This window comes from Coenobita brevimanus, chromosome 66, assembly GCF_032717465.1.
Source record: "Coenobita brevimanus isolate Jiangsu-jjx chromosome 66, ASM3271746v2, whole genome shotgun sequence".
NCBI classification, from domain to species: Eukaryota; Metazoa; Arthropoda; class Malacostraca; order Decapoda; family Coenobitidae; genus Coenobita; species Coenobita brevimanus.
This window is the reverse complement of record NC_137019.1, coordinates 1,092,501-1,110,149: the sequence shown is the minus strand read 5'-3', so window position 1 is coordinate 1,110,149 and position 17,649 is coordinate 1,092,501. Positions and strand designations below refer to the sequence as shown.

The window sequence follows — 17,649 nt, the reverse complement described above, 5'->3', positions numbered from 1 at the left end:
ATATTAACAACATACAAAAGAATTATAAGGCAGAATATAGGATGTATGTTGTTAAGGCAGTTAAGCCTGTAGGCTTCCTAAGATGACGAGATGACTGTCCTACATTTCAGCATTACTCCGTATCATTTCTTGTCGCCAGATGTCACCTAACATAATCCTCAACTTTCCTAAATTCAAGAAATTAAATAAATAAATAAATGAAAATTATAATCAGGGCTCTGTACCTCACACACAACTTCAGGTTTAAGCTAATCAGTGCATCAGAAACGTTCGCTACAACAGATATTGCGATGTCCAGCAGTCATTAACCCTTTCAATTAGATAATGTATTTTTATATTTAATACCTTCTACCACATACTGTTATTAAACTTTGGCCACAACTCCAGTAATGACGGGGTTTCTGTAACTCCTCCAAATCAAAAAGTCTCTCCAAAGCTGAGTATAATTATGTGCCCAGAGATGGCAAGAATAAAATGTAATATACGCCATCAGATTGCCGTGGTCAACAATGCTTCATATTTCAGTGAAAAAATAAAAATAAAAAAGGAAAAAACAAACTTACACATCATGTATAATGTTGCACTCTGGCAAATTACTACCAGGATACTATCAAGTAATAAGGTCAGTCTCCAGTTCGCACCACCCTCCTACTTTTGCCATCAAACTTTCTTCAATTAAATTTAATTGGAGACGCCGGGCGACGGGAAGGGAGGAGGAGGGTATCATTTCCCACTCGACCCTTCGCCTCCTCATCAGGAAATTTTAGGCCATCTCGATAACTTGACATGTGGCAATTTTACTATTTTTGCCAATCTTTATTTGTTAGGGACCTATTCTAAGTGACACAGGAGTTTCGTAGGACTTTTGCCTTAGCTATATATACAGCATATTACATCCTAATATTCTCGTGCCTGCTATTTATATCGCTTTCACATCCATACCGTTTGCACTGATAACATTAAAGACAGTACTGAGGTGTAAAGAGTAGAATAACTTGCTCAAGAAGAGGTGTTATGAAATCTCCAATGCTTAATAGGCTACGACTCTTGGGCGGGTGGGCTATTCTCGCTGGTACCGATTTCGTTATAGCCCACCTCTTCCTCAGTGCTATATTTTGTATCTTTCACTCTGATGTCATCTTGTGTGTTGCTGATGTAATACATGTTGATACTAAACTGAGATAAATAACACATGAGAGAATATTGAGGCGTTGTATGCAAAATAAATCACCGAATAAGAGGTGTTACGAACTCTTCCAAGCCAATGAAAATACGGCCTTTCCTCTACTGAACAGTCTTAATTTAGTGGACAATATCTACCACAGTCAAAGATTTATGAAACCACATATTGTATTTATTCGCTTTTCAAAAATTTCCTTCTATGTAAAAGTATTCCTTCCACATGCCAAGAAAGCATGAGGAGGAGAAACGCGTCCTTCCAGAAAATGTTGGACTTTGGAATAAAATTGGGAACACACAGGCAGAAAGGCCAGGAGCTTAGAGTGTATATATAGAGGGAAGATCCGGCATAATGAGGTTCCTGTGTAAGCTATGACCACCTAACAACATTATCAATATTTTTATCGTATCTGTCTGCCTAGTGCCATCCATATATCTTTGTCTCGCTATCGATTTTTTTTTTTGTTATCCATTTATGCAAGACCATCTAACATCTATTAATTTATCTACCTGGTTTTGTATTGTTGTAAGTTCTCTCCATGTTATGTATCCATTCAGCTATCATTCAATTTATCCAGCTATCATTTATAACTTTCACCTATCTATGCAAGACACACCAACTGCTTTATATCGTTTATTTACCTATACCTGTGGTCAATATTTCTTTTACAATGTCTCCAAGTTGTATATAAAAAAATGAGACTGTCAAACGAACAAGCATTATTCATGTAGATTGGAAGCGTTGTATTTTCGCTTTCCTATACTTCTTTCACCTTAAACTGGCTCGGATTTTCGTCTTGTATAACTTATTTCATGTAGCTCTGTGGTAGAAAAAGACAATGGGACATCTCTGCATCCTTCCCATAACACTTCAACGTGACCAGCAGCATATTAGTGTTAATCTATTGCTACAGCTCGACATTCAACATTGAAAAATGACAGTTTCAGGACAAGTTAGAACGAAAAAGGCACTGTTCTGGGCCCCAAACGTGTATATGAATTAATGACCAAAACGGTATCTATATCAGTATCTATACCCATCCATCCACATGTCTGTGTGTCCCACTCTCTGTTTATACATTTTTATGCATCTCCCTCACTAGCCATTCAAGTCGAATTACACATCCATCTCTCTCTCTACCTGTCTCACTATCCCTACCTATTTACAGCAACTATTCATTCCTCTCGATTTACATGACTATCAACCTTTCTATTCGATTATCTATTCACCTCTATCAGCTCGTTTATCCAATTTTATCTAAAAATTTTTGGACCCATCTTTACTTATCTGTTCTGCTATCAGTTCCTGTTTCTGTAACAGTCCATCCATCTCTATCTATCCACTTATGTCTCTAAACTTATCTATCTGTCTATCTGTTTTTCTTCACACTCTTTCTAAACATTCATCAACCTCATCTGTCTACTTTTCCATCAGTTTACCTATCTCCTTAATTTTTTGTCAGTCAGTATCTGTTAGTACATCTGTCTACCCATCTACCAAACTACTCATCCAATCATGCACACGTATCTATCAACCAAACTCTCCCACTATTTATTTATCTAGCTCCCCACATCTCTCACCTTGGCGACTTATCTCCAGCAGGTAGACTCTTCTCCCTGGTGCTCCTCTCCCTCTCCCTCGCCTCCCTCTCCCCCTTCTCCCTCTCCTGCAACCTCTCCATCAGGATTCGGCTCTTCTCCTTCTCCCGCTCCAGCTGCTGCCGAAGCTGCTCGGAGGGGCCGGACTCTCTCAGGACCTTCACCTCATCAGCTGCGATTGACAGGGAGGTAAGACGATTTATATATACTCGTGTGTGTGTGTGTGTGTGTGTGTGTGTGTGTGTGTGTAAAATCTAGACTGGATAATGAATATTTGTAGGAAAGAGACGGGACAACACGAGCTTAGCTCAAATCCTGTATAATACAATTAGGTAAACACACACACACACACACACACACACACACACACACACACACACACACACACACAGTCCTCATCCACTGGCTCAAACAACTCAATTACCCACGCGAACCCACTCCACCACCAACACAACACCGCGACAAAGTGAACGCCGGTTAATATGACGTGAGATTCCAGGCGGAAGGTCAAAGGTAATTAATCTACTCAGCAGGTGTTAATGATGTTTTTTTTTGGTGAATTAAAGGGTTTGTGGTTTATTTTTGGAGTTATTCTTTCGTCTGTGACCCCTTTAATGAGGTGTGTGTGTGTGTGTGTGTGTGTGTGTGTGTGTGTGTGTGTGTGTGTGTGTGTGAGAGAGAGAGAGAGAGAGAGAGAGAGCTACTGTACCACCGACCTCTGACCTATTGCTTCCCATTTCAGCACAAAAGCTCTCAATATTTTCTTGCCACCCCGTCCACCCCACCCCGACACTCCCTCACCAATATTTTCAGGAATTACCAACCAGGAATATTTATCTATTTAGTGTCCGAAGCCTAATTCCATAAGCCATCAAGGGTTGTCAGAGAAGAATAATCCTAATATTCATTATTTTTCTGATTCTCCTTCCGACTTCAGGATAAAGTGAAGCAGGATTTAGAAACTAGGAGAAAGTAAAACTGGAAGAATTATCATCAGCATTTCCCGTAGAAAGGGCTGAACAGTCATGCATACATAATTTCATGTAATAAATTAGTAAAATATATCAACAAATACCCAACAGAATTCTATCCGTCGCAACCCATCCCGTCACGCCCTCAAATGGCGGGAAAGTAGTTAAGTGTTATAGGTATAGGTATTATACGTATAGACAAAAATGTTACCAGGATAGGTCCTAAAAGAGTTCTCCTGAAAAAGAGTGAAAATGTTGATCCAGAACGTGAGTGCCATTGAATAAGAAGAACACTTCGAGTTTAGGTGAAGTTATTGCTAAGCTATTTATAGTCACGAGAAAGACCAGCTTTGTAGGGAGGAATCAATGTGATGAGTTCGGAGAACCAAATATTGTCTGGTAGGAGTCGTAGTCCCTGACTTAGATCAAACAGCACAAAATCTCGAAGCAATGTAAACACCATTTGCTAAATGGATTTCCACAGGAATGCTGAGCTGCTATTATCACAAGGCTGTGTTTTGAAAGTCATCGAACTCTGTGTAATGATCTATCGTTATGAAGTAATTCGATACTTATGCAGGCTGTAGGCCCGCTTTGAAAACCAGTCTGGTGAATTTGCAGCAATCAACACTGATAACTTCATAATTATGAGGCCGGTTGCTGCGGATGCCAGCATAATATTTAAAATCCATGGAGAAAGAAGTTCGATAGGCGACAGGACTTTGCTGACAATAGTACAGAACCCACAATGTTCTAGTTACTTTCCGGAACCAAACGCTAAAACATGCAGGAAAAGCCGGAAACGATGACGATAAACTCCATTACTTTTCTCGCAAAGACACGGATGATATAATATATACTCAGCAGTGGTAAGAGACAGACACATCCATCCGGCCAACTGCGCGTAGGGTCGGTTTTGAGGAATAAAGTAAATTACATTCTTGACTCAAAACGCAGTTGATGTCCACTGTAGCACAAAACTCAATACTACCCTCAACCCCAAACGCTCATGTGTCGTGCGAACAATACGAAGCAAGGACACATTTGTTTCACCTGGCATTCTCCACTAAATACCCACACGAACCAAGGTAAATTTATGTAGATCCGAAACGATAAAAAATAATCTCAACAAAAATAACAAGAAGAAAATAGAATAGCTAAAAATAGAAGCGACCGGAGGTATTTCTGAGGTGTGCGCGTTTTTTTTGTTATTTCCCCTGTTCGTTGTTACTTAAAAACTTTGCCACTGTAACGCTGTCGGTGAGTTAACGGTGAAACGGAATACGAATACTGCAGAAAATGGCCACTTGCGTACATCTAAAACTGTGTGTGTGTGTGTGTGTGTGTGTGTGTGTGTGTGTGTGTGTGTGTGTGTGTGTGTGTGAGAGAGAGAGAGAGAGAGAGAGAGAGAGAGAGAGAGAGAGAGAGAGAGAGAGAGAGAGAGAGAGAGACTAGGCATTGCAACTCCAATAATAGGCCTCTAACGCATTATTAAAACCACGTACTCTTATGTCACCAGCTCTTTTATCTGCGCTACACGACACCGGGTATATGGGAGCATTGCGTGCTGCCTCTCGTACCTCAACATGCAAAGTAAGACAGGTTAAGATACTGCGCTTGTGCTGGAGATTAATCAGGCAAGGGAGGGCTCTGAGAAAATTGTAAAGTATGGTATGTAACAGGAAGGAAATTATGTGTCTCGGAATAATAATCAAGCGAGGTGAGGACAGAAATAGAGAGGTCTTTATCTGGTCGAAAGGCTATGCTATCTCTTCCCTTGAGGCGAGAAGGAGAGTAACAATAGATCTACTGGAGACCCTATTGTGTGATATAAACGGCACGATGACCTGGGAAGGAGGGACTGTGGAGGGGCGATAGAGGAGAGGAGGAAAGGGCATGGATGACAGGAGGGACGGGAATGGATGACAGAAGGGAAGGGAATGGATAGCAGGAGCGATGGGAATGGATGACAGGAGGAAAGGGAATGGATGACAGGAGGGACGGGAATGGATGGCAGGAGGAAAGGGAATGGATGACAGGAGCGATGGGAATGGATGACAGGAGGAAAGGGAATGGATGACAGGAGGGACGGGAATGGATGGCAGGAGGGAAGGGAATGGATGACAGGAGGGAAGGGAATGGATGACAGGAGCGATGGGAATGGATGACAGGAGGAAAGGGAATGGATGACAGGAGGGACGGGAATGGATGGCAGGAGGGAAGGGAATGGATGACAGGAGGGAAGGGAATGGATTGGCAGGAGGACAGCTAGAGACTGCAAAATGCTACACGTGGGTACCTGCGGTGACGTTGGAAAGGGGTGGTGGCTGTGAAGGGTACAACATACGGGGGGTAGGAATGAATACTACGCCTCAGGGGACTCTGTGGGTGGCTCTTAGATTAGAAATGTCGACTGGACTTGTAAAGCGTGAGGGAACGAGGGAGCGGGGTGAATGGCTGTGGTGGGGGCGGAGTAGCAGATGTGTGAGAGGCAGTGTTGTGTATGAGGGATGTTCTGGTAGGAATGTTACTGTGTGAATGATGTGAGGAACCAGTAGCATGCCATGGGTTGAATATTCTCTCTCTGTCTGTAAGTATATATATATATATATATATATATATATATATATATATATATATATATATATATATATATATATAGAGAGAGAGAGAGAGAGAGAGAGAGAGAGAGAGAACCTCCTCGACAAAACACACACACACACACACACACACACACACACACACACACACACACACACACACACACACACACACACACATCATTTTGAGACGATTTTCCTGCATACTGCAATCTTTTGATTAAATTCGTCCATGTTCCTCTACAAATAGTCTCGCATTTCATCAATATACTATTCATCGACAGTTCTAGACGCGTACAGTAAACCCTTAAGGGAATGAAAGAAAAGCATTCGGGAGCCGAATGCTAATCGGCCGCCAGAATATACTATTGGTCAAGTCCAAGATTCTGGCCCTATCTTGATATCCTGAAAGTTTCATGTTGATAGCTCAAGCCGTTCATGAGATATAATGGTGCTAAAGGAGGGCGATAAAGAAAATTTGGCAGCCATTTTGGTGACCTTGACGTTGACCCCGAGTGCCCATTTTCGAACTCGGCCAAGATTTCGGCCATATCTTGACACCCTGAAGGTTACATGTTGATAGCTTAAGCCGTTCATAAGATATAATGGGAACAGATACCCCCCCCACACACACACACAGAGACAGGCAAAAACATTATCGTTCCGCCTCGTAAGACGGGCGATAATAATGGTGCACCACCGATGCACCCACAATAAACGATGCATAATAATATTACCCCTTGAATAAAGTGAGGCCTTTTTCGTTTTACTTCTACTATGTTCAGACGATTTTATTAAGCTTAGGAGAGACTTTTCAAACTGAAGAATTTGCAAATCGCCTTCATTAGGTTCCTTCACCGTGATGTGTCTCCTTACTTAAATAAAATCGTCTAGAAGTGGCAAGTGTAGGCATAAAAGAAGTCACCGTACTGACGCGGTTTAGGCAGCAGTAGTTATACTTTGTCTACCTTAAGCTGGTGATTTATTTTTACCTTTTGCAAATTATTTCTCGTAACTCAATGGTGGAATATGACGATACTACGGCTCTATCCATGACACTGCTTGCGACTCAGACCATATTTCAACATTCATCTTTTGGTACAATTCAGCATTGAAATTGCACGTTGGCAACATCAGGCCAAATCAACTCCTTCAGTCCAATGGCGTATTTGCCTCTCTCTGTCTTCCGTATGAACCGACTCAGTATGAACATAATAGGACATTAAAGGACATACTACCACCACCCTCTTCGAACGTGAGACACAGCTTCTATTTCCATCTGTACTCCAGTTAGACGCGGCACACGAGACGAACACACTGCCACTGCGCCACCGTGGTTCTCCGCCCTGAGTAATGTGCAATAATAAAGTTTTAATCATATGCATCTCATCAATATACTTTTACTGCTGAATGGAGGTGAACTTTTCTGAATCTCTCTCTCTCTCTCTCTCTCTCTCTCTCTCTCCCTCTCTCTCTCTCTCTCTCTCTCTCTCTCTCTCTCTCTTACCTTTGTTATCGCTGAGGAGAGGTCTATTATACTGAAACATCTAACGAAGGTTGAATCTTATACTGTCAGTTGCGAAAGTTTTCCCTAAGCTAATAAAAATTGCCTGAAAGTTGCAAGGTAACAATAGTCTGAAAGCTGCAAGGTAACAATTGTCAGAAAGTTGCAAGGTAATAATCGTCTGAAAGTTGCAAGGTAACAACTTTCTGAAGTTGCAAGGTAACAATTGTCTGAAACTTGCAATGATACAATTGTTTGAACGTTGCAAGGAAACAACTGTCTGAAAGTTGCAAGGTAACAATTGTCTGAAAATCGCAAGGATATATTAAAAAGTACGAGAGTGAAACTGAAGGGCTTCAATGACCAGAAGGTTAAAATAAATACAGAGAAGGAAATAAGAAAAAAAACGTGATCGAAAATAGAGGGTTTAAATAAACAGGTTACAATAAAATAAAAAGTAGGTAAACGAAAATGTAGGGATCAGATTAAGAAAATAATAAAATACATAAACAGGAGGATAGTTAGGAAAAGTACGTGATCGAAACTGATGAGTTCAAATAAACAGAGTATAATGTACGTGGACAGTGATTTTCAAACAGTACCACTAATGAAGGGGGAAAAAAGGCGACCCTGTTAGCACTGAGGAGGCTGTTTGTGGTCTGTGGTTTGTGTACCGTATGTTACTCCCTCACACCCTCTCTCTCTCTCTCTCTCTAAATATACACCGCTCTCACTTCTGACATCCCAACTCCATTCGTACTTTTCCAGGATGGGGAAGTGTGATTGAGGGTTATTTCTAGCTACCACTCTCTCTACGAGGACACAAGGTCTAACCCTAGTGTGGAACGCATATAGTCTGGTACAGTTACTCGGCAACAACACGCTTATAAACACCTGCAACATAATGAAATATTATTAATTTATATACTAACTCATCTTTATTCTGAGTAACGCCAAAAGATGAATGGCATCCATCTTTAAGAGAGATCGCTTAGACTGTTTTCCTCCTATATAGCAATACAGGGTGTAGGAAAATGGTCTATCATACTTCACGGTGTTATGATTAAAAACGTATCTATGTGTGGGCATGTGGACTCCCATAAACCGTAAAATATAAAGATCACGGGAGGGTGTAACTTAGTCCTGGGGAGCACGGAGCCAAGTGACCTCTATTTCACGAGGCTGTTTTGCTATACCCAAACAATTTATGGTGCAGGGATTAATAATGCTATAAATTATTTACAATTTCACTTTTAAATTTTTACATGAATTCCATCTATGGTGCGGCCGACATGCAAACCGTAATCAGTTTCAGTTCATACACGGCACAGCATCTAGTGCATTATGGTTTCCGGAAGTCATCACCATCATCATCATCAGTTTTATCTAACATGGGTCAGACGGGTTCATCTGATGGCGTTCCTCCTTCCTGGTTTGTTCTGTACCATTTCTCTGGTAACACCTCTAAATCTAAGGTCAGGAAACACCACCTCGTCCCACGTCTTCCTTGGTGTACCTCTCCATTGATGGTGCGGCACTTCTATGCGTCTTCACTTCCTCACCCAACTTCCCGGGTCCATCCTCTCAACACGTCCAAACCATTTCAAACTTCTACTTTCTACTTCCCATTCGTTTTCTCAGTTCTTCTGAGGATGTGCCATCAGCTATCTATATTCCACATACCTATGGGATCATTCTCATATTTCGTTTCAGTTACATTATATCCTCCTATTTTACGTCCCACGTTTCACTGCTATACGAAGTGACGCTCCTAACACAGGTTGCAAACGCTTTCCCTTTTGTGAACACCGAGAACACCCGAGATGTCAGGATGAGGAGCACTCTACATGGCATTCTGCTCGGCATCATACCCTGGGCTGATGACATCACTGAGGTTCTAGGATTTGTCCACAACTTCCAGTGACTCATCTCCCATTACCAATGATATTGTTGGTCTACAACGTAGTGGTCTGGCAGCGCGCTTACGTCTACTACATCTGAAATCTACAGCCAGCCTCAAACTATCACGCACTTCACTACGCTGCTTGCGAACCCAGTATTTACAACCGGTACACTAAATACCATTACCACCCACGTCCTTCCTACAAACAGCACGTGGTCAGTTACCCGATCCGTAAGCGGCTCAATTTCACAAGCACTGACTATGGCTTATGTCTTTCCAGCCTTTACTCGAAGATTTTTTGACGCCAAACTTGCTCTCCACTTTCGGAAATTTTCAGTTAGTCCTTCCATGATCCCTACCATCAGCACGAGATCATTTGAGTATAGGAACTCCCGCGGACATCCCTCTCTGAAATCTCGTCATAACACTTCCATTATCATTATGAAGAGCAGTGGGCTCAGGACTGATCCCTGATGTACCCCGACCTCAACATCAAACTCTTCACTGTATGTTCCATTGACTCTATTTGTAACATATACATACATCGCATAACCACTCCAACAATCCATTCCTCAAGCCCCCATCCATCTCAACACCTACCTTACTACTCCCCATCAGACTGTTAAAAGTATTTTCCAGGTCCATAAAGACAACTAATCGCTGTTTCAAGTGATCCACCCTATCCATTCTCTCTGTACAATTATAAGCAACGTTTTTTTTGTTATCTATATTTTTCTTGTTATTATACGTGCAGTAATTTGAAGTTTGTAGCATTATTCATTCCAGGACCGGTAAACTGTAAGGTATGGCATGAGATTCGAAAAATTTAATGCAAATCACTGACGCAGCGCGCGTCACTCATGAGGAAGCAACAGTTTTGATCATTTAAATGTTACACTAAAGATGGCCCACAGAAAGACATACGGGAACTCATAATCTACATAAAATTAATGAGTTACTGTACATGTCGCTACTTAGCTTTTTCCATTATATATTTTGGAGTTGGAGGAAAAAAAAAAGATAAGAAAGAAAAGGATAAAGAGGTTAGAAAGCAGAAGAGAACAAAGTTGGAAGGAGGAAGATTACACAAAAGATTAAATCACGAGGAGGAAAAGAGGGTTTTATAAGAATACAGCAGAAGATAAAGCAGTCAGCGGAGGAGAAAGAATATGGAAAGGGAAAGGAAATGAAGAGACGAGGAGAGGGGTAAAGAATCAGTTGGGGAGAAGAGGATAAAGAAGATTACAGTAAATGGCAATGGGGTAAAAAGAATACTGAGAAAAGAAGGAGCAGGGAAACAGCAGGAGAGGGAAAAAAGATTATGGAAATGACCACAAAATGATGAGAAGCAGAAGGAAGATGGATTAAGGAAACAGCAGGGGAGGAAGAGGGAAGATCAAGAGTCATTAGGCAATATTGAAAGAGGGGACAATTTGAAGACAATTACCGAGGATAACCTGACGCCACCATTGCGACATGATTGGCGGCCCCATGAAGCTACGATGAGAGACGAGGTATACAGATGTACGCGTTGATAAACAGATCGATAGATAGTCACAAACACAGATATACGAGCAGATAAGCGGCAAGTCATATACACAGCCAGACACATATAAGAATAATGATATCCAAGCAGATGGGCAGATAATCATATACACAGACAGACACATGCAGCTGTTGTTGAGTAACCCCGGTCTGGCCGAGCAGACCCATCAACCGCTGCCATGTAGCTGCCCCTGCAGGGTCGTCCCGCGCAATGAACCAATGCTCCCATGCAACAGACAGCGCCTCGCTGCGGCGAGGCGGGAAAGAGAATGGAGGTTTTATTCCTGGTTGGACGCAGCATTTCTGTGTCTCCACTCAGTTAACAGGCGCACCATAGTATGTTCCACATTACCCCATTATTTGGATATATGGTTACCACCCCAGCCTCGTAAATGGTTTTCTGGGTAACAATGATTTACGAGCAGAAAGATAGACAGACAGACAACAGGCAATCAAATACATGTCAAGATATGTTAAATGAATATGGACAATGAGATACATCTTTACTAGCCTACGTCAAATTATAAGACATCAAACAAAACTCAGGCAAGGACAATGTCTCTAAAATATTCAACAACAAGACCGCATTACCTACTCATAGCCACTACCTAATCAGACACAGCTGGCAATACTGGCTACTCAAAACCCAAAGCATATAACAGGTCATATACTGTCACTGTGCTTCACTGCCTTCTTTTACCGTATCAAAAATTATTTTCATCGCTGACATCTGGTATCTACTGTAAATGCGTCGTTGTAAGTATGGTAAGGTTAATTCCTGTTATATGACAATCGTTTAGTCATTTCACTTTATCCAGCACACACCCTTATCCCATACTCCCACTGCCTCTTAACAACTGTGTTCCACCTTTATCTAACTCCACTCACATCCATCCCAACCTGTTTCCTCAGTTTTAGCTTCATTCTTTAATTTTAGCTTCAGAGTTGCCCTACATTACAATATCATTCATTTCCCTGATCGTCAATGCCACAATCCTCAGTCAGTTCTTCCTTCTCGCCTCGTTCATCAGTGTTTAAGCTAAAACCCTCCTGCCGTTTCTTTTGCATTTTTTTTTTTCCAAGGGAGTGTTGCTGACCTGATCTAGGAAAAAACAAAAAAAAAAATCTCAGCATTGCTTGAAACGAGACACTGTGCTTTTTCAAAAGGAAGGTAGGCCTATGTGTGCGAGTGAACGTCAGCTTGGGATTAGTTTACTTGCGGCAAAAGTGCAAAACTCTGTACCGTATCTATATCTGTGCCAATACATACTGGGTTCACAGAAGAGCTAGACCATTTCTTCAGAGGGAGAGTGACAGTCAAAATAAATCGCTCCTATACTGCTCAAATGCAAATGGGGAAGGGTTGTCTGTGCGCATAGCGATGTATGTAAAAGTGGAAGTGCTGTGAGGCTATGATTGTGTCAGTTTACGTATGTAATATATATATATATATATATATATACACACACACACACACACACACACACATTATTCATCTTCCAACACGACAGATAAATAAAAGCTTGCTGATGCTTTCTAACTCCCTTAATATACAATCATTCACTTGCCAGTCACGGTAATCGCTTGTTCCATTCTATCATATCAATTACTCTATCCTGAAATATACCAATATAAACGCTGTTCCAAAATTTAGCCTCCCTATCCACAGTACCGTCCAATCAAGAGTAACACTAGCTTTCATTCCCTCTCAAAACACAGCATTCCTTTCATCTTTCAATACCCTGGATGAGAGTGATAGAGCTACACACACACACACACACACACACACACACACACACACACACACACACACACACACACACACACACACACACACACACGAGAGAGAGAGAGAGAGAGAGAGAGAGAGGGGGGGGGTCTCTCAATCTTCCTAATGACGTGAAATTCTGATCACCATCTCTCTAACAAGCGAACCAAATAGATCAAACAAGCTCGAATCACCTCGAACCCACTCCTTTAACCCTCATGACTGTCCTCCATCACTATAATTTTCTGCCATATATTAACTCCAATTCAGTGACTTACTTCTAGATTAAATTCTTGATCTAGGGATTAAAATTCAGCGTTGAGACTTTACGATACAAAGAGAGGAAAAAAAAAAATAACTAAGCCCTTCGGTATAAAATATCTCTCCTATGTTTAATAAAATCGCCTTAAGATAGTAAGAAAACAATCTAAAAACGTTATTGGAATAGAGGAGTTAAATAGGTAACTATGACACCCCTCCTTTATTTAATTCTTGCTGCCAATAGATTATTTACTAAAACCAGGGAAAGCCACGTATGGTGGAGAGGTTTCATAAGAGGCTATCAGAAATTAAGTAGTGGGAATCCCTTTTGCTCTCTCAGGTCTAACTCATTCACTGTTACGTCTTACCTAGGTTGAGTAATCCCGTTTGGTAGTAAAAACGATGAAGACGTTACCGTACTGTTGAGGTTAAAGAGTGCAGCCGTTAAACACACACACACACACACACACACACACACACACACACACACACACACACACACACTTCAGCTGTCCCCATATACCGTACATACCGAGGTAGTCGTTCTCTAACATGAAAACACACACACACACACACACAAACTCCAGCTGCCCCCCCTCTACATACCGAGGTGCTGGTTCTCCAACATGACGGCCACCAGCTGTTCCTGTAGCGCCGCCAGCTGTGCCTCCGTCCCGCCCAGCTCCACCTCGCCCTGCAGAGGAAACACACGGTCACTGTTGGTAGGGTCACTAACAACAAAAAGACGGGGAGCAGAAGTAGTGGTAAAGGTCTTTCCAGGGGTCGTATTATGAGTGGCTTTGGAGATATCGTAACATCCCTTCTTTAGCGAACCATTCTGCACATTACACCTTGGTATCCTTTTCTCTGCTACTGGCGAAACTATGTCGGCATTAAAGCGACATACAGCAAGTTAAGATGTAATAAGCAGACTAAATAGCTGAAGAGAGTTGCTGCAAGGAAGCCTGTGCCATTCAGAATACGACCCAAATGCCTGTTTTACTGCATGAGGGTCATTAAACATGTCAAAATTTGCTATATTTCAATGTTCGATCAAACTACCGTACACAACCGAAGAATTTACAATCCAGGTCCCGTTTTTACCTGCAGCGAAGCCGACAGGTCTATAAGTGTTACACCTGGGGAATTTTTTTTTCCTCTCCTTCAAGGAAAGTTCGAATACTTGCATTTGAAGAACTCTGAGTGATTTTCTAATGAAATACAAAGTTCCTCAGCTTGAAATTTTGAGCTGGTTTAATTTGTCAGTTGTTTCGTCAGCTGACGCATCAGCTGACTATTAGGCTATTTTCAATTTCGCTTAAAAGGAAGCATTTTAGCGACTTTCTTATGAAGTACAAAGTTGCTCAACTTGAATTTTTTTGTTGATATGACATATCAGCCGATGCCTTAGCTGATGCATCAACAGTTTCGCCGCAAGTCTGTGAACATTGGGGTCCTGGTCGTTTCGGCCGTAAGTCATTTAGGCCGTAACCTAACCTAACCTAACCTAACTTCAGCGATGTCATCTTGATGAAATTTGGTTATTTAAGCTGTTTAGGACGTTAGGTGATTCGGGCGTCAGCCAGTTTGGACGTTACGGCCTAAATCATTTGTGGCCGAAACGACCAGGACAGGAAGATAGTCTCTTCTTTTTCTGGGTTTAACCAGGCTGGAGTATAGAAGGCCATACCCAAAAATGTCATGACCAGATAGGGGATCGAACCCATTACCTCTCGATTGCAGGGAGAACATACTTCCAAGTGATGGACGACGAGGATCTGACTTATGGCTCATTAATTTGAACAAAAGAAGTTGGTGAGTGGAACAGCACGATGTCATTTAAGTGGGTGAGAGAGGCGAAAATTGCTGGTGTCAAGCAGCGGGATGATGACAGAGAGTGGAAGCGGAAACACAAGGAGAGTGTGTGTGTGTGTGGGGGGGGGGGGATGCTGAGGTAGGAACAGTATGATAGATGAAAACGATCTGAGGTGTGACTGGGTGAGAAGAAAAGGCAGGTGAAGGAACAGACGGATGAGTCACGGAGTAAGTGGGTGAGAGGGGCAAGAAGGGGCAGCGTCAAGAACATAGAAAGGGAGTGGTGAATATGTAAAAGGAGTGGCATCACGCGGAAAGCAGGGACAGAAGGAGTGGCGGGGAGGACGGAGAGGTGGGATAACAGGAAAGATAAATTAAGGAGGAAGTGGAAGGATTTGAGGTGTGGCTTGGTGAACACAAATGAGTGAGTGGAATAGCAGGATGAGTCAGTGAGTAAGTGGGCAATAGGAGTGGGAAGAATTGGTAGCAAAAAGATGAGAAAGCATTGGTGAAAAAGGGAGTGGGTGAAAAGTGAGGGACTGAATAAGAGGCTGACTGAGAGTGAGCGTTGTATTCTAAATGCATTTTGGAGACTTCGTAATACCTCTACCTTAGCGATTTATTCTACACATAACACCTCAGTATTCTCCTGTATGATATTCCTGTAAACTATGTCGATATTAAAACAACAAAACTTCCACACAAGAGATTGCTAGGATGTAATATGCAAAATAAGTTGTTGGGGAAGAGATAACACGAAACCTCCAAGGTCACTGAGAATAAGGCTTAGGTGGCGTATCAGACAGTAAATCTATAGTTTCATGGAGAGAATACTGGATGCAAAGTGTAAGCGAAATAGGAAATAAACGAACTTGCAAGAGAACAGGCAAGTGAGTGAGAGCAACTGACAAGGATGAGTGAGTGACAGCCATTGGAATGAGTGCAGGTGGAAATGGAGAATGAATGTGCAGGTGAATCAGAAGAGGATATGTTATAGCGTATGTGAAAGTGTCGGTGTGTGTGTGGGGGGGTGTACCAATATAGTGTGGGTATGTATGGGGACGATGTGTGAGTGTGGTATGGATGTGTGACTGTAGTGTGGATGTGAGAGAGTGATGTGGATGTGACAGTGAGGGGTGGTGTGGATGTGTGTGTGGGGAGCTGTATGTCTATGTGGGAGTGAAGTGTGGGCGTGAGTGTGTGTGATGTGGTGGGTGTGTGAGATTGTGGTGTGGGTATTTTGAGACTATGCTGTGGGTATGTATAATGAGAAAGAGAGGGGTAGTGTGTGTGTGTGCTGGAGGGGGAAGGGATGGTAGGAGAGTGTGGTGATGTGCAGAGAGTGTGAAATAAGTGTGTGGGTGTTGGAGATGAATGTCAAACGTCAGCAGCCACCTCAACATTCACATACGCAAAATTACCATAATGTTATCTCTCACTCGCACACTCCTACTAGGGAATGTGTGTGTGTGTGTGTGTGTGTGTGTGTGTGTGTGTGTGTGTGTGTGTGTGTGTGTGTGTGTGTGTGTGTGTGTGTGTGTGTGTGTGTGTGTGTGTGTGTGTGTGTGTGTGTGTGTGTGGTGTGTGTGTGTGTGTGTGTGTGTGTGTGTGTGTGTGTGTGTGTGTGTGTGTGTGTGTGTGTGTGTGTGTGTGTGTGTGTGTGTGTGTGTGTGTGTGTGTGTGTGTGTGTGTGTGTGTGTGTGTGTGTGTGTGTGTGTGTGTGTGTGTGTGTGTGTGTGTGTGTGTGTGTGTGTGTGTGTGTGTGTGTGTGTGTGTGTGTGTGTGTGTGTGTGTGTGTGTGTGTGTGTGTGTGTGTGTGTGTGTGTGTGTGTGTGTGTGTGTGTGTGTGTGTGTGTGTGTGTGTGTGTGTGTGTGTGTGTGTGTGTGTGTGTGTGTGTGTGTGTGTGTGTGTGTGTGTGTGTGTGTGTGTGTGTGTGTGTGTGTGTGTGGAACGCGCTTGTCCTGGCTGGGATAGATTAAAACAGAGAGTTGCGTAGGGCAAAGCAAAAATCCAAATGATTCTGAAATGTGAGGATACATTTCAACCCCTAACCCATATTATGAGATATGGGTTGAAACATATCCTTCCATAATCGATTTCCCTGGGTCTTCACACAGTTCGTGTGGGCTTAGCTGTTACTACGCCATGGTGTATTGATATTAGTGTCGGTCTTCTATCAAGGAGTCCCGGGGCCGATTTCCGATTAGAGCGTTAAAAACTTTCCACATATGTCCACAAGTGTAACGTGTTTCTTCAAAACACACACACACACACACACACACACACACACACACATTGCAAGCGTGTATATCTATCTATCTATCTATAAAGTGAGTTGGGTAGACTTCTGAGTAAAAAATACGAAACACAAGCCAATTTTGGCAGGTATGAGTGAATGAAAAACAGCACAGCAAGCACAGTCTCCAGCGTCACAAGAGAGACGGAGAAAAATCAAGGCGTGGGTGTTGGCCTGTTTAGCTAGTTAGTCTACACAAAAAGAAAA

At 42.3% G+C, this 17,649-nt stretch overlaps 1 protein-coding gene across 3 annotated transcripts in view; it reads right to left on the bottom strand.

The window, feature by feature from the left end:
* Positions 1-17,649, bottom strand: part of LOC145405221 (uncharacterized) — a 211,249-nt gene that overhangs the window by 20,693 nt on the left and 172,907 nt on the right. For all 3 annotated transcript variants that reach the window (XM_080276641.1, XM_080276640.1, XM_080276642.1), the window contains 2 exons: positions 13,937-14,024; positions 2,761-2,950 (listed from right to left, as the gene is read on the bottom strand). In XM_080276641.1, coding sequence (XP_080132767.1) covers positions 2,761-2,950; positions 13,937-14,024 — 278 coding nt within the window. The remainder of the gene's footprint in view (positions 1-2,760; positions 2,951-13,936; positions 14,025-17,649) is intronic.